This window comes from Stegostoma tigrinum, chromosome 47, assembly GCF_030684315.1.
Source record: "Stegostoma tigrinum isolate sSteTig4 chromosome 47, sSteTig4.hap1, whole genome shotgun sequence".
Taxonomy (NCBI): Eukaryota; Metazoa; Chordata; class Chondrichthyes; order Orectolobiformes; family Stegostomatidae; genus Stegostoma; species Stegostoma tigrinum.
In genome coordinates this window covers 4,376,983-4,401,635 of record NC_081400.1, presented here as the reverse complement: position 1 = coordinate 4,401,635, position 24,653 = coordinate 4,376,983, and the positions used below count along the sequence as shown (strand labels likewise).

General features: G+C 49.2%; 1 protein-coding gene across 7 annotated transcripts in view; it reads left to right on the top strand.

The window, feature by feature from the left end:
• Nucleotides 1–22,479, top strand: part of LOC125449672 (tropomyosin alpha-3 chain) — a 53,142-nt gene extending 30,663 nt beyond the window's left edge. For 2 of the 7 annotated variants that reach the window (XM_048525531.2, XM_048525535.2), the window contains 5 exons: nucleotides 2,707–2,782; nucleotides 5,848–5,910; nucleotides 7,438–7,507; nucleotides 9,724–9,802; nucleotides 12,834–13,247. In XM_048525531.2, coding sequence (XP_048381488.1) covers nucleotides 2,707–2,782; nucleotides 5,848–5,910; nucleotides 7,438–7,507; nucleotides 9,724–9,802; nucleotides 12,834–12,837 — 292 coding nt within the window. In that variant the 3' untranslated portion in view covers nucleotides 12,838–13,247. Of the gene's footprint in view, nucleotides 1–2,706; nucleotides 2,783–5,847; nucleotides 5,911–7,437; nucleotides 7,508–9,723; nucleotides 9,803–12,833; nucleotides 13,248–20,328 lie in introns of those variants that run through there. The other 5 variants (XM_048525532.2, XM_048525536.2, XM_048525533.2 and 2 more) reach the window with 4 other exon arrangements.
• Nucleotides 22,480–24,653: the final 2,174 nt, after the last annotated feature.

Here is a 24,653-nt window from a genome sequence, read left to right as displayed (position 1 = left end):
TGAATGCTTAAACACTTCTGGTTAGGCTTAACTCTGTCATGGTTTACTAACTCTTAATTTTACCAGCATGTTGGTTTGATAGGCCATTTAATGCATTTTCATCCACTCAAAATCCCAGTGGTATGTGTCATTTCTTGGATGTTGAGTGTGGAAGTGGGCTACCCAGTCGTGTTGACGTTTACAGCCCATGCCTGATGTCACTGATGCCACATGTAACTGCTCACCTTATAGAACTGCCGTCGGTCCATCCGTGTGTCTGTATGTTGACATGGTTCCTGCCTGAGGATCAGTCCTGGTCACAGCTTTGTTCTCATTCCCTGTCCCACTCCCTTCTCTGTATCTGTTTCTCCCCGATCTGATCCCTATGCTTGAGGTGGGACGTGAGGGTTCTTGGGAGGTTTTTTTTTGTTTGAGGGTATTTTGCCAAAATGGTTTTATGGTTGAGGGATTTTAGATTGGTGAAGACCTTGGGATGCTCTCCTTGTACTTAGGGAGTAGAGGGATTGCATAGAGGTGGGCACGGTGACCATTAAGTAGCTAAAGGGCCACCGATGGCCCATGGTCAAGTGAACACCGATTTGAGGTTTTGTGAAGGAGAACCTTTTGCAGTAAATGTGCTGAGTGGCGACGACCTGAGGCTTGCTGCCTTTGAGCAGGTTGCAAGCAGAGACAACGAGACTTCTCAAAACACATTTGCTCAAGTGAAATGAACTTGCTGGAGCCATGGTGGTTGTGGGGGGTTGAAGTGAGGCAATAAGACTGACCAGAGAACTTGCGTGAACTAGAATGACCGAGCAGCCTCCTGTGCTGTTATACCTCTGTCTGCTTTCTTTCGCTCTTGCTTTCTTGTTCCTCTCCCTCGTGGACTGCTCCCAAACTTCTGCCAATCCATTTCTCTCTGTCTCACTGTTTTTGGAGACATTTCTCTTGTGCTTTTTCTGTTTGGTATTATGTCTGTGTCCACTGATTTTTTTTTTTGATACATAACCTATTCTGAAGAATCTGCTTCTGTCCAGCCTGTCCCTCCTTTGACAAGCCCTGTCATCTCGGCCAATATGAAAGAGACCTTTTTCTCCCTAACCAAATATCTAGTTGCAGTAAAATCCTGGTACACAGGCAGCCTGCCGTAATGCAGCTTTGTCCTGTGGTGTGAAGCTCATTGTTGCCCACAGCACTCTGGCTCACGGTTAGGTATCGAGAGAAACTGTGCACTGAGATGAATTTCTGAAATATGAAATAGCAAACGATATGACTTGGTAGTGAGTGGGCATGAATAGCCAACGAGCCTGCTTTCAGTCTCTGCCAGTATGGCAGGCAGCACTGAGTGATCACTGCCCATCCAACCAAATGAAACCATGCATCGCAGTGCAGATGACTGTGATCACAAATGAAAACAAACTGAGCACGGGCCCGACCTTCGCCTTTGTTTGTTCGATCATCCAAAGACCCAGCCCGTCCAACCCTCCCTCCCAAGAGTAGACCCTCCGTCCCGGGAATTGGTCAGGCCGACGTGGCTAATCCCTCGATCACGCCATGCTGCTGTGCGCGGCCCCGCAGTTGGCCTGTAGCTGGCATCTTCATGGCTGCAAACGTTGCCATGTCTCATGACTCGAGCAATCGCACTGTTGTGGCCATTTTTTTGGCGCAGCTGGTTTTAACTGCACATTCTCTTGCTAAGAGCCGTCCCTCGGCACAGAACATTGGCCGAGGATGCAAACAACATCTGGGCAGCACACGCCTTTTTTTTTCTATCCTTTCCATGTCTGCCGGTGGTCACTAGGGTTACTGTACCTACTCCCCCGTTGCTTGGACTGCCTCAGGACAATGCACACCACCTTCATTTACACCAATATGGAAATCTACCTCTGGTTCCTATCTTGGTGGGGAACCAATGAATAATTCCTAGTGGTTAAAGTAGGTCTGTGTGTTATTTATACAGAATGCTTTAACCCCACTACATCTGAGTGTCACTGAGTTGACACTCTCTGTATGAGTTGCCTTTGCAGCTGGCAGTTATTTAGTGTGTGTGTCACACCCAAGACCTGCATTTCATAAAAATTACCACTTTTTATTTTCTTGGTTATGCTTTCGTCGATGTTTACCAGTTCCTAATTTCAGCATTGCACATGATTTGGCTACGCCAGGCCTTGCAGGGTGGTCCTGGGCTTTAACTGACAGCTGGCTGAGTGCAGAAAAGTGCCCTGCTCTATCACCCTTGCAGATATGTTCAGTGGAGGCTCTACTAACTGCCTGGCATGCAGTGGGGAAATTTGCTGGACTTTTGTTCTACCCTGCATTAATCATAATTAATCTTTGTCATATCAGTGACTGTCAATAACAGTGTGCCTAATGATCCCATTCTTGTAACATTTGAACCCAGAGCTCAAGAGTCTAAGCATCAGTTGCCAGGTTGGATTGATCAAGTTTCCCTCGGCAGGTACACACTGCTGTTGGTTCTCTTTCTGCTCCGTCTTTTCCCTTTTTTAAGTTTTTTTTTGTGTTTGTGGGTGCGACCTGTTCGTTCTTTATTCATCATCGCTTCTCTCTTTCTCTTCTCCACCTCTTTTCTCCCCCCCCCGCCCCTCGCCCCATCCCTGCACCACTCGCAATTTCTCCACGCCGACTGGCTTTATCTTTCTGTCGTCTGTGTCCCTCATTCCCTCTTTCCCCCACCCCCCCACCTTCTCACTGCCCCTGTGCTAACAGCAAGTGCGCAGAGCTGGAAGAGGAACTTAAAAATGTGACAAACAATCTCAAGTCACTGGAAGCCCAGGCTGAGAAGGTAGGGTTGCCACCCACGTACCTCCCCTTCCGTGGCTTCCAATCCCTCTGACCTCCACCCCAACCCCCTCAGTTTTCTCTTTCCTTTTTTGTTTGTTTGTTTGTTTGCTGTTTTGTGTGTGTACACAGATGCACAGCCAGCAGCTATGAATGTATGCGTGTGGGAGAGAGGATCACTGGCTGCAGTCACAATCCAGCATTGTGGGAATGTGTGGTTGGAGGCAAGCGGTGGAAGTAGTTGGGGCAATGCCTGGTATGAGCGAGACCAATAAGGTCAGCTCCATTCCAGAACCCGCTCCCAGTACTGACCGACCCCCGCTGAGCCCTGGTACAGCTCATTGCTGCCAGAGCTCAGCACCTCCCTCGCCCTGTTCCTCAGACCATCATATTTCAGGAGAGAAATCGGTTGTGGTCACTGGTCAACAGTTTGAATCACAAGACACACCCCCGAGCTGCATCGACCTTACCCACAGTGTTGTTGGGCTCCTCTGCCACACGAGTAGTGTCTATACCTCCGGCTCAGAAGGCCCTAAGTCCAAGTCCCGCCATCTCCAAGTCATGCTGGGTCTGAATGAAGTGATGAAAAATGTTAGCATTTTTTTACAACTGATGTGTCAGCTGTGATTCTGGTCCATCGCCCACCACAATGCCCAGTTACCAGATGTTGTATTATTTTCCTCAATGGGACTGGCTGGGAGCGGGTGTGAATATATCCTGGTTCCTGGTGGCTCCTCTTTGCATCTAGGGTCGTTCGCAGGCAGGCAAGGTACTAGCCTAAGGACTTCTGTCTCAACACTTTTGGCATACGGCCCAGAAGTCAGTGAAGCACTTGTAACTGCACAGCCTCTGTCATCACGAGAGCCAAATTACACACAGCAAGCTTCCATGACCACTGGGGCTGACTCAACTGTTGTCAGTGATATTGTTTGAGGGATAAGTGTTAGCCTGGACACCACAGCGAGAATCTGCCCGCCTCTCTTTTGAAGAGCGTGGGGAGTTTAACGTTTAGGCGTTAGGCCTTGATTGGATGTTCCTTCTGGAAGACCTTGTCTCTTCTCAAACTGCTGCACACCCATTTACCGAAGTGGGGTGGTCAGTCTGTCTCCCATAGCTGTTCGTTTGCACTATGTAGTTTGATACACAGAATCCCTGCAGTGTGGAAGCAGGTCATTCGGCACACTGAGTCCACATTGGCCCTCTGAAGAGCATCCTGCCCAGACCCTCCAACCCTGTCCCCATAGCTCTGCGTTTTCCATGGCTAACCCACCTAGCCTATGCATCCCTGAACACTATGGACCATTTACCACTGCCAATCCACCCCAACCTGTGCAATTTGGACTGTAAGAGGAAACCAGAGCACCCGGAGGGAGCCCACACAGACACTGGAGGGAGAATCTGCGATCTCCCCACACAGTTGCCTCAGGGTGCAATTGAACATGGGTCCCTGGCACTATGGGGCAGCAATACTAACCACTGAACCGCCATGCCGAACACCTTCCAGTCTATCGCTCACTGTCTCGTGCGCTCTCAACCCTTTTTTTTTTCCCCTGAAGACACCACTTCTCCCGTTATACCAATTCAAATAACATGTCACAAGCAATGGCTGGGGTAGGGAAGGGAGGAGGGGCTAAATCAAAGGTATTGAAAGGGGAAACCATACGCGCTAGCTGCTATGGTGCCCATCTGGCACTCAATGCAGAAACCGGCCCTTAAATCTGCGCTGCAGTGAGCACTTGCTGCTATCTGCTAATCTCTCGAATGTTTCTTAATGGAGCCATCACTTAAACTATCTCCACCTTCATCAAGGGAATGTTGCCATGGTAGTGTCACACGTCAACTCTGCATGGTGTGCTCAAGAGTCATTATACATTTGTACTGTACAAATCAGGCCTGTCTCTCAGCATGGAAACAGACCCTAAACTCAACCAGCCCACACCCAACATCATCTCAAGCTTAACTAGTCCCACCTGCCTGCTGTTTCTCAGAATTGAAAGTTTAAGGGGTGAGCTGAGCGAAGTCTTAATGAGGAAAAGACAAGGTTGATAAAAATAAACTATTCCCACTGGCTGGGGATTCCAGAACCAGGGGGCATAGTCTGAGAATTAGGGCCTGACCATTTGGTGGCTGCTCTTCAGAAGTGAATTGCGAAGGCTCTTTCAGAGCGCATGTGTAAAGGCAAGTTATTAAGTGGCACTAAATCCCTTTTTGGAGGCGCAAGTGGCTGAAGCCGGTGGTGAGTCTCTGTCGAAGCAGTGGGTTTGAATACAAATCGGGGAGCGCACGCAGTCCAGAGGAGGAAGTGAACCTTGTAGAGATCTCCTGACTCTCTGGGGCAAGGGTCTCCTTCATTACCATTACCATCACCACCACACCCTTCCCCTCTTCCATGGCAGACATGCCTTCCACCTGCTAAAGCAATCCTTGCTGCAGAAATCGGTGCCCGATTTGGGCTGCGGGCTGGATTTTCTGTTTCCTGGTGAACAGAAAGCACTCTGCCAGCTGTTGCAGTTTCACAGAACACCCAGCCCACACAGGAGACTTCACGCCAGCTGTGGGGAGCCTCGCTCAAGGTTACAGTCGGGGGTCCCTGTGCTGCCGCTACCTTGTGCAGACCCCAGGAGAGGGATAGTGGGAGGTATGGGGTCCTGCTGAAGGCAGCATGAGGGCTGATAGTGTCGTGTACACGTCATTAAGCAGTCCTTCCCCTGCATTTCTGCCTCCTGCTGTAAACTACTGGTTGGGTCAGTCTGTGTTTTAAATTTAAACAAGAAATGTTGGAAATCGCAGCAGGTCAGGCAGCATCCTGAATCTGTGACCCTTCATCAAAGCTGTGATTTCCAGCATTTTTAAAATTGTTTTCAGTACAGATTCCAGCATCTGCAGTGTTATCCTCCCATGTTGTGTAAATTAAACAGTTCTCTTCTGACAATATAAATGTTTGACAGATTCATTTCTCTCAGCTCTTTCTGTCTTGACGTTGTATCAAACGATCACTCTGGTTTGTGTGCAGTCTCTCCAGTTATTTGACCCAGTCTCTCTCTCCCCTTTCTGTTCCCTCACTTGTAGTACTCCCAAAAGGAAGACAAATACGAAGAGGAGATCAAACTGCTGACTGACAAACTAAAGGAGGTGAGCATGCTTTTTTCCACACTTCAAGGCGCAAGTATTGTTCACCGCTACCGACCTATCTCTGGTCTTATTTTGGCTCGCCCCCACTGCGTTTTCTTTACCCTGTCTGTGCCTGTCACGTACTGATCGGGAATCCCCTTCGCTGCCCAGCTCAGCAAATCACAGCCTGTGCTGCCTGATCTCCTTGAGGCCCCACACCCAGATCCTATAGATCCTGGGGAAGGAGGTGCTGGTCTGAGCTCTGCTTCCAGTTAGCTCCCCTTGCCAAGACACATTTGAGCCCTGAGTAATCCTGGTGCAGGAAAGGGACAGTGGCTAAGGGGAGGCGATGGCCTTGTGGTTATTATTGTTGGGCTTTTAATCCAGTGACTGAGGTAGCATTCTGGGGACCTGGCTTGGAAACCCACCACACCTGAATTTGAATTCAGTTTAAATGGTGGTGGGGGGCGGGGGGGAGAATCTGTAGCGGAGTCTAATAATGACCATGAGTCAATTGTCGGAAAAACCCATCTGGTTCATCCTTTAAGGATGGAAACTGCCATCCTTACTTGGTCTGGTCTAAATGTGCCTCCAGACCGACACTGATGTGGTTGACACCTAACTGCCCCAAATAGAGATGGGCAATAAATGCCGGCCTGTCCAGCAGCGCCGTCATGCTGTGAATGAATCCTTATATTAAAAAAAAAGGAAACTGGTGAGACTTCAGGCAAGGAAGACTGTCTGGTTTGGAGTTTGCTCGGGCTTGAAGCACTAATGGAAGTATCTCTTTAGACACAGTCACCCTAATGCAAAAGTCAAAACTCGGGCAGCTTTCTGGGCTGAGCATGACTGGTGAGCCAGCTACCCACTCACCTGAAGCTGCTGCCTATTGCTTGGGAACTGGGACCCGTGACCCTGACTGACCTTTTGTGCCAGGATCTTCCGGATGTCTGTGACCTGCAGATCTTTTCACGACTGTGTGGGTCATCTATTCCTCCCCTGTGTTCCCAGCACAACAGCTCCTCACTATTGTAACCTAATTGCTCTCGTGTGTAAATGCTGTGTGTTCTTACTGGCTTCCCAGTGTCCACTGTTGCACCATTGCAGATAACAACGTGTAGAGCTGGATGAACACAGCAAGCCGAGCAGGAAGAAGGGTCCAGACACACAACATCAGCTTTCCTGCTCCCCTGATGCTGCTTGGTCTGCTGTGTTCATCCAGCTGTACACCTTGTTATCTCAGATTCTCCAGCATCGGCAGTTCCTATGGTCTCTGCACCATTGTAGACTGTGTTCTAGAATTTCCTCCCTTTTTCACTTGCACACGCTGTTCTTCAAGACACTCCTTAAAACTGACGTCTTTGGCCGGGCTTGCAGTCACCCGCCCCTAATATCTCTTTCCTGACCAGAGTCAGGTGGAGAGTGGTTAGTTTGGGGTCGAATTTTACTGTATTAGTGAAGCACTGCAGCACGTTTTTACTGCATCGAAGATGCAAGGCAAATGCACCTTGTCTGTCCCCTGGATTGACACGTTCTTGTTGCCTTTAGGCTGAGACCCGTGCCGAGTTTGCAGAACGCACCGTAGCAAAGCTGGAGAAGACCATTGACGATTTAGAAGGTACGTGAGTGGAACTTCTGGGGATTCAAGCAGCAGCTTCCCTGAATGCTGTACGCGGTGGGAATCGTACAAGGAAACGGCAGCAGTGTATGTTTGAAATCATAACAGGAAAGAGAACCCGCCTAGTGTCTGTCAGGTTCCTCGGCCTTTCAGCCCGCCTGTTCCTTCAGAATTTGTCGTGGAAAAACAATATCCCACAGGCAGCAGTCTCCTGTTCTTGACCTGCACTTGAATGGGCCGTCAGACATCAGCAGTACCTCTGACCGTGCTGCCCCCTCCCGCTGCTGCGTAGTCTTTTGCAGGTTGAGTAAGCTCACACCCCAAACCCTCCTGAGTTGCAGCAGACAGCCCCATTGCAGGGTTAGGGTGGTTCCTAGTCGTGGGGTCAGTTTTGCTGCAGCAGTGGGTGCTGTCTGCTCTTCCTTTCCCTCGCTCGCCACCCTTCTCCTTTTCCTGTGTCACACTGAGTGCCCGGTCCTGCTTCTGAGTTGATGCAGTGCCTGGCTCTTCCCTGGAAAGTTGCCTTCCATCCAGGTGGTGCAGACTGCCCCTTTTGATCACTCCCTGTTTGCCAAACTCAAGCCTAGATTTCGGGCTGTTATTGTCAAGCTATCTGCTGGAAAATCCCCTCAAATAATTAAAAAACAAAAGGAATTTGACTTGACAGCTGCAGACCAGTGACCCTGTAGCTGAGCTGCACTGTTGTCCCTCGGTTACACAGTAATTTTAATGCATTGTTCAACAACAGATGAAACGTGTCATCCCGTTGAATGACACAATGTAGCTGAATGGCCTACTTCAGCTCCCGTGTCATATGTTGGCAAATTCAAGAGAGCAAACTTCTCCCAGACATAGAACATTACAGCGTAGTACGGGCCCTTCAGCCCTCGATGTTGCGCCGACCTGTGAAACCAATCTGAAGCCCATCTAACCTACACTATTCCATTAGGAGACAGGGTGAGAATAGGGGGACTCGCTCCCAAGGAGGAGCATTAGGGGAGAATGGGGGGATCTTGCTCCTGCAGAGGAGCTGGGCGGGGGTGGGGGGGGGGGTGGGGGGGCAGCATGGGGGACTTGTTCCCATGGAGGGGCCGGGGGGGGCAGAAAAGCACAGATGCATTGAAGGGGGAAGCACACGAGGGAGACAGTGATGGTGAGTGGAGGTGTGTCAGTGAAATGAAAAGTGGTGTGGAAAGAGGCGAGTGTAGAGCAGAAACAGCAGCACAGAGCTCTTGAATGGTTGTATCTGCATTGTCCTTTTATTCTGTATAGTGTGAGCATCTCTGGCTAACCGAATGATTATTGCCAGTCCCTAATTGCGCCTTGCGAAAGTGCTAGCAAATGGAATGTCTGGTCAGTCTGAGATAACAAGGTGTAGACTCGGATTCTCCAGCATCTGTAGTTCCTACATCTTGGAATCTCTTGTCAGTTTGACCATCTCTTGTGCTTGGATACAAGTCCGAATGGCTTTGCTTTTTGTGTTAGTGGGGCAAGTTTTTGTGCTCTTGCTCCCCCTTGTGTACCATAATATATGGTTGAGGCAGCTATCCCCAGGAGCGCCTGTCATCCTGGAAGGTTTCCTGTGCCCCAGGGTTGGGAGGGTGGAAGAAACCACATTGGGACTTTAACCGAGCTGCCTTCCTGCGAGAGCTAAGGGATCCCTCAGATGCTGTGCAGTTGCCTGCCCAACTCTATCTCTGTGCCTGAGGGCTCGGTTGGTAAGAGTTGGGGTATGGTTGTGCCTTGGTCAGAATGCACCAAGCGAGGGTGCCATGCAGCTGAAACCGTACTAACCTGCTGGGGCATGAGGAACATACCTGCAGGTCTGAACTTTAGTCGGTGCTGTTTTTTTTCCCGGGAGCAGACTGACCACCTGGGTGACTTTCCACATGTTTAAAAGCCATTTTAGTGCAGTGATCCGCACTCGCTCAAACGACAATGTGGAAAGTGTGTGTACACATCTGGTCTGCACAATGTTTGACACTACACACGCTCACACGTCACACACTGTTAGAAGCTGAGCTGTTCTGCGCCCTCTATGTATTCCAATCTCACTTTACTGCTCTGTCATTTCACCTGTGCTTTCTTATCCATTTCTCTCATTTCCCACCTTCATCTCTCTGCACCCCCCCCCTCCCCAAACGAACTGGATCATCACCTTGTTCTCCTCTGAACTGTGTTCGTCGCCCTCCTCCTCCTGCTGTCTCTCCGTGCAGACGAACTGTACGCTCAGAAACTCAAGTACAAAGCCATCAGCGAGGAACTGGACCACGCTCTGAATGACATGACCACCATGTAAATACCTGTTCTTTTCCTTGCTCACCGCTCCCCCCCCCCCCCCCCCCCCCCCCGCATGTGTATCTAACCACGGCGCTCGCATTCTCACCCACCAATCAGCAGTGCCTTGCAAAACCTGTAACCGCTTCGTGTGAGTTTGCTGTGTGCTTCCTCCTAACCCAACTGCAGGGAATGTCTGCAGCATCTGCGAGGGCCCACTGTGGAGAAAAGCATCACATCGTGCCTGCACTCACAGGCTGCGGTGTGCTGAATGCTATTTCTCACTGTCTACCTGTCAGGCGCACGTACCCACATCCCTTCCTCGAAACCCTCAAGCTAACCGGGTCTTTGACTTCTTTCGCACTGAAATCTATGGTTTTCACCCAGCGACCAGCCTCGGCTGATCTGTGGTGAGCCGTCGCTTCCGGCCCCTGTATTTCCAAACCACCTCGAACCTCCAGACAGTCCCCGATGTGGGATTTCTGGGCCTTCAGTCAGGATGGGGTGTTTGAACAATTTGTCCCTTCCTGCACACAGGGACACACTCTATTCTCCAGTCTCCCCAGCAATAGTGCCAGGCTTAGGCTCCCTTCCTAAGACTGTGTAGATATTATGGAACAATGCTACGCAACAGAAAGCCACTCCCTTGACATGTAACCGTGCACGTAGAACCTACCTCAGTGAAGAAACACACCCTTCGGCCCATCGTATGTCTGCCAACCATTCTAAACCAACCCCATCTGCCTCTCTCTATTTGTGTAAATGCCTCTTAAACATTGCAAGTGTATCTGCTTCTCCCATCTCCTTGCGCTACCCCTCTGCTTATTTTTTTAAAAAACCTTGCCACTCACATTTTGTTTAAACTTTATCCCCCTCTTTCCTTAAAACTATGCCCTCTAAGGGCTTGATATTTCCACCCTCTGTGACCATCTTCCCCACCCCCTTTATCCATGCCTCTCATAATTTTATATATTTCTATCAAGTGGCCTCTGATACTCTCGCGGAAACAGTCAGAATTTGTCCAACCTCTCTCTTCGCAGCTAATGCGCTCCAATCCAGGCAACCTCTTTCCCCCTCAATTGTTTCTCTGATTTCCTGGGGAAGCTGCTTCCCCTGCCCCTTTGAGGCAGCATGCCACAGGACAGTGTCTGTCTGCCACAGAAAAATCTCACCACCTCTTCTCAGTCTGTCTCTTTTGGCCTGCGCTTCTGGTGTGAAAAATCTCCCCCCTCCTACCTTCAGTCTACCATTCATGTAACCAGTGTCTGTGTTGCCCTCTAAACTGGTGTGGGGCTACTGATGTGTGACCAGTTTGACGTGGAGTGTGCTGCTGATCTAACTTCATCCACCGCTGTCTGGCTCCAAGCTGAAAAGACTAATAAACGCAAATTGGTTTTGACGGTCTGCTGAGGAAGATTTTTAGGATGTCGTGAGGGGTAGAATCTAAGACCGTCTCCTTTATCGGTCACATCTGGGGTGGGGGAGTCCAGCATTCTGCCTTAAATTGTTTCGTCTCATCCTCGCCACCCTGCCCTAAAATTGTGGGGAGTTCCCACTTGATCGTTGCTCTTGGCTGTGCAAGGGTTTGCATTTCCCGCACCCCTCGCACGCAGCGTCGCAGCTCTGGAGGACGTTTAATCTTTTCCACCACTGTTGCGGTGCGGGGAGCGCAGCAAGCTGGCTTACACAGCAAGCTCCCACCAACGGTGTGATGCCATGTTGTGTGCCCGGTTCACGCCCAGACAGCACCCCCCACCCACCCACCGACAGACAGTCTGTTTGGCCTCTTCATAAGGTTTGATAGCAGAGACCTTTTTGACCTGGGTGCTCTGGTTTCCTCCCGCAGTCCAAAGGTGTGCAGGTTACAATGAATTGGCCGTGCTAAATTGTTGTCATGTCCTGGGGTGTGCGTGTTAGGGTGGATTGGCCATGAGAAATGCAGGGCTAGAGGGGATGGGTCTGAGTGATACGTTTGCAGGTTCAGTGTGGACTCATTCATTGGGTTGAATGGCCTGCTGCTATGGAGCAGGACAATGACAGTGCACACAAGGAGGAAACGTGCCCTGCTCTGACTGCAGAGGACTGTGTATAATTGTTAAAGGAGACACAAATGCTTTTTTTTGGCTTAAAATTGCATTAATTTGTCTTCCCTCAAAGTGGCAGCTGTTTTTTTGTTTGAGTGGCTTGGAGTGTTTGCCTGTAAAACAGCTTTGTGCTTGGAGGACTGCAGTGTTATGTGTTACAGCATGACTTTCCAGAAATCGAGATTAGCCTGTTTTCAAGTGCTGGGTTTATACCTGTTTTATAAATATCATCATCTCTACCTTAGTATGACATCCAGGTGGCCACTTGGCCCCTTTGGCCTGTGCTAGCTTTATTTTCTCTCTCGTTCATGGGATGTGGGCATCCCTGGCAAGACCAGTGTTTGTCTGCTGCCCCTAGTTGCCCCTCCGTCTCACCCAGGGGCAGGTCTGGAGCCACATGTGGACCCTGTCTGGGTGAGGATGGCAGATTTCCTTCCCCTTCATGGAACCGGCTGGGGTTTTTAAATACCATCACCAAGACTGGCTTTTGAGTCTGGGTGTTCATATTCATCAATTTCCACCAGGTGCCATATCGTCATTTGAACTCTGTTCCTCAGTTATTAGCCTGGGCCTCTGATATCCAGCCTGGGTCTGTCGCCACATTTCCCCCTCCACCCTGATGGTGCAGAGACTCCGGCACTGATCCCATCATCCCAGCCTCCGTGATCCGAAGGCTTTATAAATTGTTTTTAGTAAGGAACCCGAACTTGCAATGGGCCGTGGAACCCAAAGGTCCTTTTTTGAAGCAGAGGCAGACTCTCTGCAGTAGCGCAAGGCTGGAGCAACTGGTGACTGCTTTCCCCAGGTTGAGACATATCGAGAGCGAAGGTGTGTGGGAGCCGTGTTTTGTGCTGGGGAGAAGGGAAGGGTCTCTGGCTGTCAGTGTTAATTATTGGTCAGAAGCTCATATCATGTCTCTCTCTCTTTACCCCCACCCTCACCCATTCCTGTTTCCTTTTGAACAGATGATTCCGAAACAGCGAGAGTCTTTTGCTCACTCTGCTTTCTTGGCAGCTGTTGCCAAGCAGGACGTTGCTTTGCATCTGTGGTACTCGCACGTGGACACGCTCTTGTGTTTTTTTTCTCTCTCTGTCTCCTCCCTTCTCTTTCTCTCTGCCATCTTCGGCCCTTCGCTTGCCTGCTGCTGGATGTGCCTTTCCACTTCGCATTTCTCTGGTTTTGCCTCTCATTTACTGTTCTGCGATTGTTTGTCTTCTTTTTCACCAGTTCGCTGGCCTGTTGTAATTGAAATTGCTCTTCCAGAGTCTATCCTCACCACCCCCACCACTAGCACAACCAACTTGTTACCTTGTCCCCACTCTGACACTTAATGCACCTCATCTTCCTTTCAGTACCGGAATAAAACATTTCAGCCTGTCTCGAGTCTTTGTTCTATCCTCATCGGTGCAAGACTGTACAAAGGTGGGCGGGTATGGGTATGAGAGGGAGACAAATTGCGTTACTGCAGAAGCTGGAATCTGTGCTGAACATAACAAATGCTGGCATTCGGAGTGGGTCACGCAGCATCTGTGGTGAGAGAGCAAGGTAATTTGTAGATAACACCGTGTAGAGCTGGATGCACACAGCAGGCCAAGTAGCATCAGAGGAGCAGGAAAGTCGATGTTTCGGGCCAGACCCCCCCTCCACCCCTTCTGAAGAAGGGTCTAGGCCCGAAACGTCAGCTTTCCTGCTCCTCTGCTGCTTGGCCTGCTGTGTTCATCCAGCTCTACACCGTGTTATCTCGGATTCTCCAGCATCGGCATTTCCTACTATCTCTGAAGCTGATTGTAGATGTTGGTGGGCTCGCTGAGCTGGGGCGTTTGATAGCAGACATTTCGTCTCCTTCTGAGCTGACATGCTAAGTGCTGCGGAGCCTCCTGTGAAGCGCTGTTGTCCTGCCCTGGTTCGGATTTATATGGCCTGGTTTTTGCTGCTTCCGGCGGGTGCCTGTTCTGGCTGTGCATTGTAATGGTTGGTCTATCAGAGGATAGCCAGGGCATTCTTGGAGGCTTGGCGTTCATCTGCAGACTCGATCAACAAACACATTGTAATGGTGGGTATGTGGGGTCTAATTCATTGTGTTTGTTGATGGAGTCTGCGGATGAGCGCCAAGCCTCCAAGAATGCCCTGGCTGACCTCTGATATACTAACCATTACAACGCACAGCTGGAACCGACACCCAGCAAAAACCAGGCCGTATAAATCTGAACTGGGGCAGGACAACAGCACTTCACAGGAGGCTCCAATAGCACTGACGATGTCACCTCCTAAGGGGCAAACATACCACCATCTACAACCAGCACCTGACTCCGTGTCTTCACTCGAACCCTGAAGAGCGAGTCCAGATGACCCTTACCGGAACTGATGTGAAGTTTAGAGGGCTCACTATTTATGCACTAGTGGGAGGGGGAGTTGGAGTTCTGGGGGAGGAAAAACTGTTAATAGTTCAGCTTAAGTGCCTGCGGAGTGAGAATGGCCGAACACTGGTGTGTCTACCTGCCAGACTGGAAAGTACAGACAGTCCCTATTCAGGGGACGAGGGTGGGGGAGAGAGGGAGGAGGAGAGGATGGTGATAGACAATATAACAAGTAAAGCTAAAAGAAGGGGAAGGAATTAGGAATTGGTTCGCAATTTGAAGCTGTTGAACTCAATTCTGAGTCTAGAATGTAGTGAAGTACCTAGGCCGCAGATGAGCTGTTGTTCCTCCAGGTTTTGCTGTGATTCTGTGGAGTACTGTAGCAAGCCAGGGACTGACAAGGGGGTATATGAGCAGGGTGCTGTGTTAAAATGACTGGCTGTAGGTCGGGAGGGGTGGGGAGTCGTGCTTGAGCATGGACTGGAGGTGTCCTGCAAAGTGAAGCATTGCTGTACTGCCTTCCTCAACTTTACACCGTTCCCAAGAACCATTTAAAGCCAGTGCAGTGGGTGGGTGGGTGCGGGGCAGGGGGGGGTGGAGGATAGGGGTAGGGCGTAGCTGCTAATGTGGGAAAGGCAGCAGGCAAGATGTGCATAGCAAGATCCTGCAAGCGGCAATGAGATGGTATCTTTAGTGGTAACTATTAGCCTGAGAGTGTAACACCTGTCCTATAAAAGTGGTAATCTCTGCTCACTCAGTCACATGCCTCTATAGGAGGGGTCTTCAGGCCTGTGGGGAGAGCAAATGCATAGAAGTATCTGGGTGAGAGAACTGTGAGCTCCTTGTAAACCATCCAGCCATGTCAACCATACTGCGTTTCCATCACAGTCCTCCTTCCTAGAGGCAGCTTTCACTTACTGCTCATTCTACACTTTGAAACACTGTTCAGAAAATCTGTGAGATTTAATCTTTTACGGGTTAAGTGCTGACGGCGTTGTCAGACTCGTCACATCCCGACTGTATTCTCTATCCCCATCTATCTTTCTGTCCCTTGTTCTCTGTGTCACCGTCTTGCTCAATGTCTGTCCCCCACCTCCCACCCTGGCCCCCCTCGTGTCTAGTTCGAAGCATGCTGGAAATGGATAAGAGCAGGGTTATTATGAATAGAGACCTGTTGGAGCTTTGCTGGAGAGAATGGCTTAGTTATGACATTTTTGAAAGAGAAGGGTTCAGAGAACAGTATAGCACAGGAACAGGCCCTTTGGCCCACCAAGGCTGTCCCAACACATGGCACCTGTCTGAACTAAAACACTTTGCCTCCATGTGGTCTGCATCCCTGTCTTCCCTGCTTGTTTATGTACCTGTGAAGATGTCTCTTAAACATTGCTGTTGTAAATGGTTCTATTCACCACTGATGGTATGTTCCAGGCACTTTAGCACCCTTAGTCTATTTCTTATGAAAAAAACTTGCCTCTCAACTCCTTTAAACTTTCCCTGTAGTAATGGACATTTCCACCCTGAGAAAAAGACTTCAACTATCCAGTCTATCTCTGCCTCTCTCGTAATTTTGTAAAAATCTTATCAGGTCATCCCCTCAATCACCAACATTCAAGTGAAAACAAACCAAGTTTCTTATAAGGTCATAACAGCATGGAGACAGGCCCTTCGGTCCAACCAGTCCATGCTGACCCTAATCCCAAACTAAACTAGTCCCACCTGCCTGCTCCAGGCCAGTATCCCTCCAAATCTTTCCTGTTCAACTACTTATCCAAATGTCAAATAAATGTAGTAACTGCACCTGTAATCCACCACTTCGTCATTCCACACTCAAACCACTCTGTGGGGGGGAATAAAAATTGTCCCTCATGTCGTCTTTAAATCTTTTTCCCCTCACCTTAAGCATATTTTTAAGGACAAAGAACATTACAGCACAGGAACAGGCCCTTCAGCCCTCCAAGCCTACGCCGATCTAGAGTCTCTATTTAATCCTGTCGCCTGTTTTCCAAGGATCTGTATCCCTCTGCTCCCTGCCCATTCATGTATCTGTCCAGATACATCTTAAGTGATGCTATTGTGCCTAGCTCTACCACCTCGCGTCCCAGGCACCCACCACCCTCTGTGTAAAGAACTTTCCACGCATATCTCCCTTAAACTTTCCTCCTCTCACCTTGAAATCGTGACCCCTAGTAATTGAGTCCCCACTCTGTGAAAATGCTTCTTGCTATCCACCCTGTCTGTAAATGTTGTAATTTTGTAGACCTCAATCAGGTTCCCCCCCCTTCAACATCTGTCTTTCTAATGTAAATAATTCCTAATCTACTTAACCTCGCTTCATAGCTAGTGCCCTCCATACCAGGCAACATCCCGGTGAACCTCCTGTGCACCCTCTCCGAAGCACCCACATCCTTTTGGGAATCTGGCTTCCTGGTCTTGAAATCCCCCATCACACAGAAAAAGACACCTACCATTAAACCTACCTATATCCCTCATGGTTTTATAAACATCTACAAGGTCACCCCTCAACCAGCTACATTTCTGCCATTTACTGTCTAGTTCCCTTTGCATTAGACCTACATCACGTTTATCCGGATTAAACTCTATCTGCCATTTCTTCAGCCTATCCATAGCCGGCAGTACCGTCCGACAATCCTCCTCATTATCTGCAGCTTCCTCACTTTCTGTGTTGCCTGCAAACCTACTTACTAGAGCGTTATCCCGCAAATCATTGATGTGTTTTATAAACAACAGGGGTTTCCAGCACAGATGTCTGCTGAACATCAATAGTCATAGATCTCCGGTCAGAAAAGCACCTTCCCACCACTAATCTGTCTGCTGTGACTGAGCCAGCTCAGTCTCCTTTTTATCAGTTCGCCATGGATCCTGTGCGGCATCACCTTTTGTATCAGCCGGCCATGCAAGGACTTGCTTTCCCTTCCGTTGCTGTAAGGCTCACTGGCCTGTAATTTCCTTCTTAGACAAAGGAACAACATTGGCCATTCTCCAGTCCTGTGACTAAAGAGGATACGGTATTCACTTGCAATATGGGATGATTAAAGGGTATGGGGAGAGAGCGGGGCAGTGGGATTAGATTGCGGATTAATCATCATTGCCCTGAAAACAATCCCCAAATTTATCTCACTGCCCTACTCTCTCCCCATAGCCCTGCAGCAATCCCCAAATTAATCCCACTGCCCTGTTTGATCCCCATAGACCTACATTAATATGCAATTTAATCCCACTGTCCCTATAGTCCTGCATCAATCCCAAATCTAATCCCACTGTCACCCCATAGCCCTGCATCAGTCCCCAAATTAATCTCACTTTCCCACTCTCTCTCTCCACATAGCCCTGCATCAATCCCCAAATTAATCCCACTGCCCCTGTTCGATCCCCATAGACCTACATTAATATCCATTCTAACCCCACTGTCCCTATAGCCCTGCATCAATCCCGAATCTAATCCCACTGTCACCCCATAGCCCCGCATCAGTCCCCAAATTATTCCCACTGCCCCTGTTCGATCTCCATAGCCCCGCGTCAATCCTGAATCTAATTCCACTGCCCCACTGTCACCTCATAGTCATTATCAATTCGCAACTAATCCCACTGTCACCCTATAGGCCTACATCAATCCCCAAACTAATCCCGCTGTCACCCCATATCCCTGCATGAATCCCCAAACTAATCCCACTGTCACCCTATAGGCCTACATCAATCCCCAAACTAATCCCACCGCCACCCCATATCCCTGCGTCAATCCCCAAACTAATCCCACTGTCACCCCATATCCCTGCATCAATCCCCAGATTAATCCCACTGCCCCTGTTCAATCCCTGTAGCCATGTATCAATCCCCAAATTAATCCCACTGCCCCAGTTTGATCCCCATTGCCCTGAATATGGACAGGGGAAGTGGCAGCATGTGCTTAGGTTTCTAGTGGTACTTTATCCTTCTGGGTGTGCTACACAACTGAGGCAGAGCTGATATGACATCAAAAGTAAGCTTTAGAAGGCCTGTGACCTGGGAGATACATTAGCCAGTAAGGGGGAACATCCCAGCACACATTATCTCAGTGAAACATCCTGCACCGAAGGCAGAGACAGGACAGTTCACAACAGATAGAGAAGAAATTGAGGCTGAACTGGTCCAAGATATCTCTTAATACAGGCTTCAATCAAGCATGAAGGTAGAGAGAAAGGAGCTCACAACAAATGTGTAACACAGGAACAGGCCATTTAGCCCCTCCGCTCTGTGCTTGTGTTCATACTTGCCACGATCTCTCTCCCACCCCCGCCCCCACTTTGTCTTTCTTTCACTCCATTTTTCTCTTTCTTGCTGCCCTTTTCTTTCTCACTCTATCTCCTCCGGCCTGCCACCTTTTTCTCTTTCTGTCTTCCCTCCCCACATCTCCTCACATGTAAATCACTGAGCAGGAATCAGACCATAAGATTTAGGAACAGAATTGGGCCATTCAGCCCATTGAGTCTGCTCTACCATTCAATCATGGCTGATGTGACTCTCAACCCCATTCTCCTACCTTCTCCCTGTAATCCTTGATATTTTATCTCCCTTGGAGCAGAGGAGCGATGTTTATACAATCATGAGGGGCACGGATTGGGTGAGCAGCCAAGATCTTTTTTCTCCCAGGGTAGGGGGAGTCCAGAACTAAAGGATATAGGTTTACAGTGAGAGGGGAAAGAATTAAAAGGGAGCTGAGGGGCAACTTTTTCACGAGAGGGTGGTGGGTGTATGGAATGACCTGACAGAGGAAGTGGTGAGGGCATCTGGATGGGTACATGAATAGGAAAGGTTTAGAGGGTCATAGGCCAAATGCTGGCAAATAGGACTAGATGAATTTAGGATATCTGGTCAGTATGGATGAGTCGGGCCGAAGGGTCTGTTTCAGTGCTGTACAACTCTATGACTCTTGTTCTCCCATCTCTCTGCATGAACTGAAGACCCTCATCCCAGCTCCCATTCCAGGAAATCCCCCTCCGCATCTTCTGTGTGGGTCTAGACACTTTTCCCAAAGAGTGAAGCCCAGAACTGGACACAAAATCTAGCCCAAGACCTGACCAAGGATTTAGCAAGGTTTAGTTTGATACATTTGCTCTCTTGCGCCCCCTCTCCAATAAAAATGAGGATCCCGTCGGATCCCATCTGTTCTTTATTTTAAAAATGCAGTATTCCCACAAGAGCTCTGCAGTGAATAATTCCAGGTTCACTTCCTTCAGAGAGAAGAAATTCCTCACATCTGCCTTAAATCTGCAACCCCTCTGACGTGATGCCCCTCTGATCCTAGGCTCTCCCACACAAAGGGAAACAACCTCACCCCATCTCTCCTGTCAATTTCACCCTAAGAACCTTGTGTGTTTCAAGAACTATGAGGGGCAAAGATAGGCTAGTCAAGAAGGAACGTTCCCCTTGGTGTAGGGATCTGTGGCCTGGGGGCGTGCATTTAAGGTAGGTTTAAGGGGGATGTGAGGAAGTTTACTTTCACCCAGAGGGTGATTGGAATCTGGGATCCAGCGCTTGTGAGGCCGATAGAGGCAGAAAGCCATACGCACATGAATAGGTTTGGAGGGATATGGGCCAGGAGCAGGCAGGTGAGGCTAGTTTACAATTGTTTGTTAGCTTGCCCAGTCAACTGCTCTGCAGCTTGCAGGCGTTTTGTTACCCTTCTAGGCAACATCATCAGTGCGACCTCTAATCGAAGCGTTGGTGTTCTGTTCCCTCCTAGATTCATATGATCCTCTGGTGTGATGGTCTTGTCACTTCCAGTTCTGTTGTTTTAGCCGCGGGATCTACTTCTATTTTGTTAATTGTCCTCAACACCCGACTTCATTAGACTGAAGGGTCTGCTTCCGTGCCCTTAGTATGTAGATATGCACTTGTGATGCCAAGGCTGTGGGTCAAGAGCTGGTATATAGGATTGGGATAGTTAATGGGGGCGAACGTTTTCGACTCGGTGGGCCAAATGGCCTTTGTCGGTGCTTTGTAGGCCCTTTGTGACTCAGGGAGAAGGGGAGGCAGTTGCTGATTTAGCCATCTGGCCTCAAGTCTTGTGGTGCCACTTCTAATTCTCACCCTCCCGTGCCCACAGATAAACTGTGCCAGACCAAAGAGGAGAACAGCAACATGCACCGGATGTTGGACCAGACTCTGCAGGAGCTCGACCATTTATGAAGCATTGCTGTTTGCTTGGTCATCGCCTGGCTTGCCTTGACTCCCCGTCCCTGTGCCTGCCATTGCCCTATATGTCAAATACCAACCCTGTGCCCCCACCCCACTCCTAATCTTCCCTTTTCCCCAGTCTCTAACCCCTGTGTCAAAGATCACCCACGTTGCCAAGTGAAGCATTTGGTAGGGGGGGTGGTCACAGTGGAGGACAGATCACTGGGCACTGAATCTGTCTTGATAACGCAGTCTTTTACTTCTTTTAAAATTAATTTTCTTCCTCGTCTCAAAGGTTTTTTATTCTAATGGAGCCAAAGTTTCCCCTAAGCCCCTCACTCCATGTTCGCAACCTGAGAATGGAGAGGGTGGGTGATGGAGTTGGCGCTTTTGGGGAAATCCCGGGGATGCGGGTGTAAGGTGGCGAGAAGTAGGAGGGCACTGTGCTGCGAAAAATTCCAGTCGGTCTGTTTGGCACCATCACTGACCGGGCCTTCAAGCCCTCCCCCAAAATGAACTGGTTTGGATCTGAGTGCCTGTCCGTCTTCCCCCTTCACACCCACTGCCCCAAGTCTTACTCATGCAGTCTCAGTCTGAGACAGAAGTGGCATGCCACCTTATGGAACCTGGTTAACAGACTGGTCACGACAGATCGACTGCCAGCTGCCTGCAGCGTCAGCCCCTTGACTTACTCCTTGGACTGATACAGCACCATGGAGTTGTTTACATTGGCACCTGGCAGCTAAAGGCAGGAACAGAATCACTCCCACTCTGATTTCTTGAGCGTTGCCCTAAGTAGCTTCACAAGACCGCGTTGGGGAGATGGACCGCCAGCAGCCTTTCTCGACCTGCTGCCGAAGCCAGTCTCTCTCGTGCTGCGTGAGAGCCCAGTGCCAGTGTGGAGATCGTTAGTGTTCCCAATCCCCGTTTAAGCTGCTGTTGCCTCCCCACTTAAATCTAACAGGCTGGTTTGTCCGAATTGGACTGGAAAGATCGACAGACTGAAGCAGTTCACTCAACGGCGCCGCCCCCTCTCCCGCTGTGGACAGATGTGTTTTTTTTTAACTGTCATCCTGGCACCCCTCTCTCTCTCTCTCTCTCTCTGCCAGTTTGCTGGAGGCTCAGGATGTGCGTGCACTGCTCAGCCTGGCCCAGGACGTGCCGGGACCTATCCCGCGCTTCAGCATGAACTGGTGGTCGCTGTTGGCTCTCTGTCACCCAGCCGAGTTTGCAGTGAGGGCAAAATTAAGGGAGTGATGGGGACTCCCATTCCTAACTGCTGTGCATCCACCCCCTGCCATGCTGAAGGGACCAATATCGCCCGAATAGCAACCAAGGCACCAGGCAGCTGTGAGGTATCCCAGGATCGGAAGGCACGGGATTAGATGCAGAATAAAATGTCCCCTACACTGTTACCCCTGTCAGACACACCTAGAACTGGGACAGCACAGGGTTAGATACAGAGTAAAGCCCCCTCTACACTGTATCCCAGGTAGACTTTGGCAGAGGCAGGGAGAGAAACCCTCTGTGGCTGTGAGGCAGAGATGGATTATAGATGGAGAATCCAGCTCCTCGCAACATGAACCAAGTCACACAAGTCAAGTCTGTACTCAGCTGCCCTTAGAAACGGATGCAAGCCAACAGTGTCCATTGTCTCCCTCTCCCACTCACAACGCTTTGCCCTTATCCTTCCTGTCCTCTCCCACTGCCAAAGCTCTCGACATTCAAAACGTATAAGCCAAGCGCCTGGTCAGGTCCTGACAGAACTTTTTTTTTTTAAGAAGCAGCTACGATATTTTTATACTCAGGTCTTAGATATAATGGAGAAGGTATTTATTTGAAATTGTGTGTAAAAAATGAATTCAATTAGACCCAGCTCCTCTGCAAGAGAAACATCAGGATTTGAAACGTGCATAATTTGATCATGGGCCAAGCATCTGGATCTGTCCTCAGGAGAATAAAAATTGGTGTAATGATTTGTTTTTGTTAAAAAAAAATTTACAGGAAAGGACCAATCTCTGGTAGTTGTTGCAATGTGTTCTGACAAGCTTTGAGTTTAATAAAGCATATCTGCTCAAGAGTGAATGTGTTATTTCACCTTATCTTTAGTTAGCTACACTCCAATGCAGGAGGTGTAAATAGTATGCTCACCATCTGGCACTGATGTTCCCCACTCTGTTTCAGCATCTTCTGTTTGTTATGTTCAAATAGGAACAGTGGTGCACACGGACCCTACACAACAGTCAGCCACAGCATCATGTTAGACTGTCCTCCCCCATCAAACACTCCCAGGACCAGGAAGGCACAGCATTAGATACAGAATAAAGTGTCCTTTACATTGTTACCCCTGTCAGACACACTTAGAACTGGGACAGCACAGGGTTAGATACAGAGTAAAGCTCCCTCTACACTGTAGCTCCATCAAACACTCCAGGGGATAGGGACGGCACAGAACGGATACAGCATAATGCTACATCCACACTGCCTCCCCAAATATTCCCAGCCAGGGACAGCGCGGGGTTAGACACAGAGCAAAGCGCCCTCTACTAAAACTGATGTTAAACCTCCATCAACTTTGTCGCCATCTAACAGCTGAACTGTATTCGAATAAAGACCTTCGGAGTCAGGATTGATGAGCCTTCAAGTCATCAAACTGTATAACGAGTCTTTACGGTACAATTAACCATACTGCTGGACACGGAATATCTTATATTGTCACGTACAGACAAAACAAAATGCAGTGAAAAATGTGCACCGTCACTCACACACAAGTGCCATTCACAGAATAAATAAATAGATATCTTAAAGACTATCCAACTTTCCTTCTTCGCTAGTATACCACCACCAGAGTCCTGCTCCAGACCACTCTAACTCACTGACAGTGTCCTTAGAACCCCTACAGTGTGGAAACAGACCTTTTGGCCCAACAAATCCACACCAACACTCAGAGCATGTCAACGAGGCCCATCCCCTGATAACCCACCGAATCTATGTTTCAACACTGTGGACAATTTAGCACGGCCATTCCACCCTAACCTGCACATCCCTGGGCACTACGGGACAATTTAGCACGGCCAATCCACCCTAACGCGCACATCCCTGGGCACTACGGGACAATTTAGCACAGCCAATCCACCCTAACCCACACATCCCTGGGCACTACGGGACAAGTTAGCACGGCCAGTCTGCTTAGCCTGCACATCTTTGGACCGTGGGAGGAAACCTATGCAGACACAGGGAGAATGTGCAAACTCCACACAGACAGTCGCCCAAGGGTGGAATTGAACCCATGTCCCTGGCATTGTGAGGCAGCAGTGCTAACCACCGGGACGCCGTACTGCTCCAGACTACAACAGCCCACGCTGTGCTGCTGTTGGGGGCCTACTCCACATGGAGAAACAACAGCCCCACTCCGGGCCTCAAAGTCTGACCAACAGACTCCCCACCTAAGGGCTCTCTCAGCCCCTTGACCCCTCCATTGCTCAGGCCTGCACTCGCTCTGCTGCCACCTGCCAGACATGGCCCGTGTGCTCTCAGCTCCCACCCACTCACCGAAGGTGACTCCTTTCTTCAGGTTAGAGCTAAAACAGGTGAGAAGTTAAAAATAGTTTAAGGGTGGGGGCAAAATACTGCCAAAGGACGAGGGAGAGAGAAGGAAAAGCAACTGTGTCTGCATTAATGCCAACTTGCATTAATGTACTGGGTGAAACATTAATGGTACTGTGTGGGTGATTGCTAATATCAGATTTTTGAGGCTGCATCTGTGTGCAACACCACCAGCATTAACTAGGCACAATTGCAATTGACCCATACCACTCGTTTTAAAAACCACAAATCTTTAAACTAAGCTGTAATATAGTCTTCCACACCTTATTTTGCAGTCAACAATAAACAGGAGTGGTGGAAATTAATGAACTAGTGTGAATTATGTAATTGGGTGACGGAAAGCGATAACAAAGTTTATGAATAGACATTGCAAAAGCCAGTTTCATAACAGATAATGTGAACTGCAGAAGCTGGAGAATCCAAGATAACAAAGTGTGAAGGGTCTAGGCCCGAAACGTCAGCTTTTGTGCTCCTCAGATGCTGCTTGACCTGCTGTGTTCATCCAGCTCCACACTTTGTTAGCCAAGTTTCATAACAGCGTGGTTTGTAGCAAATAGTTTTCGGGTCTTCCATTCGTTTGCAAGAGGACCACAACTATGCTCATCAATATTTCTGAAAGGGGTCCACAACCGAAGCGTCAGACTTCCT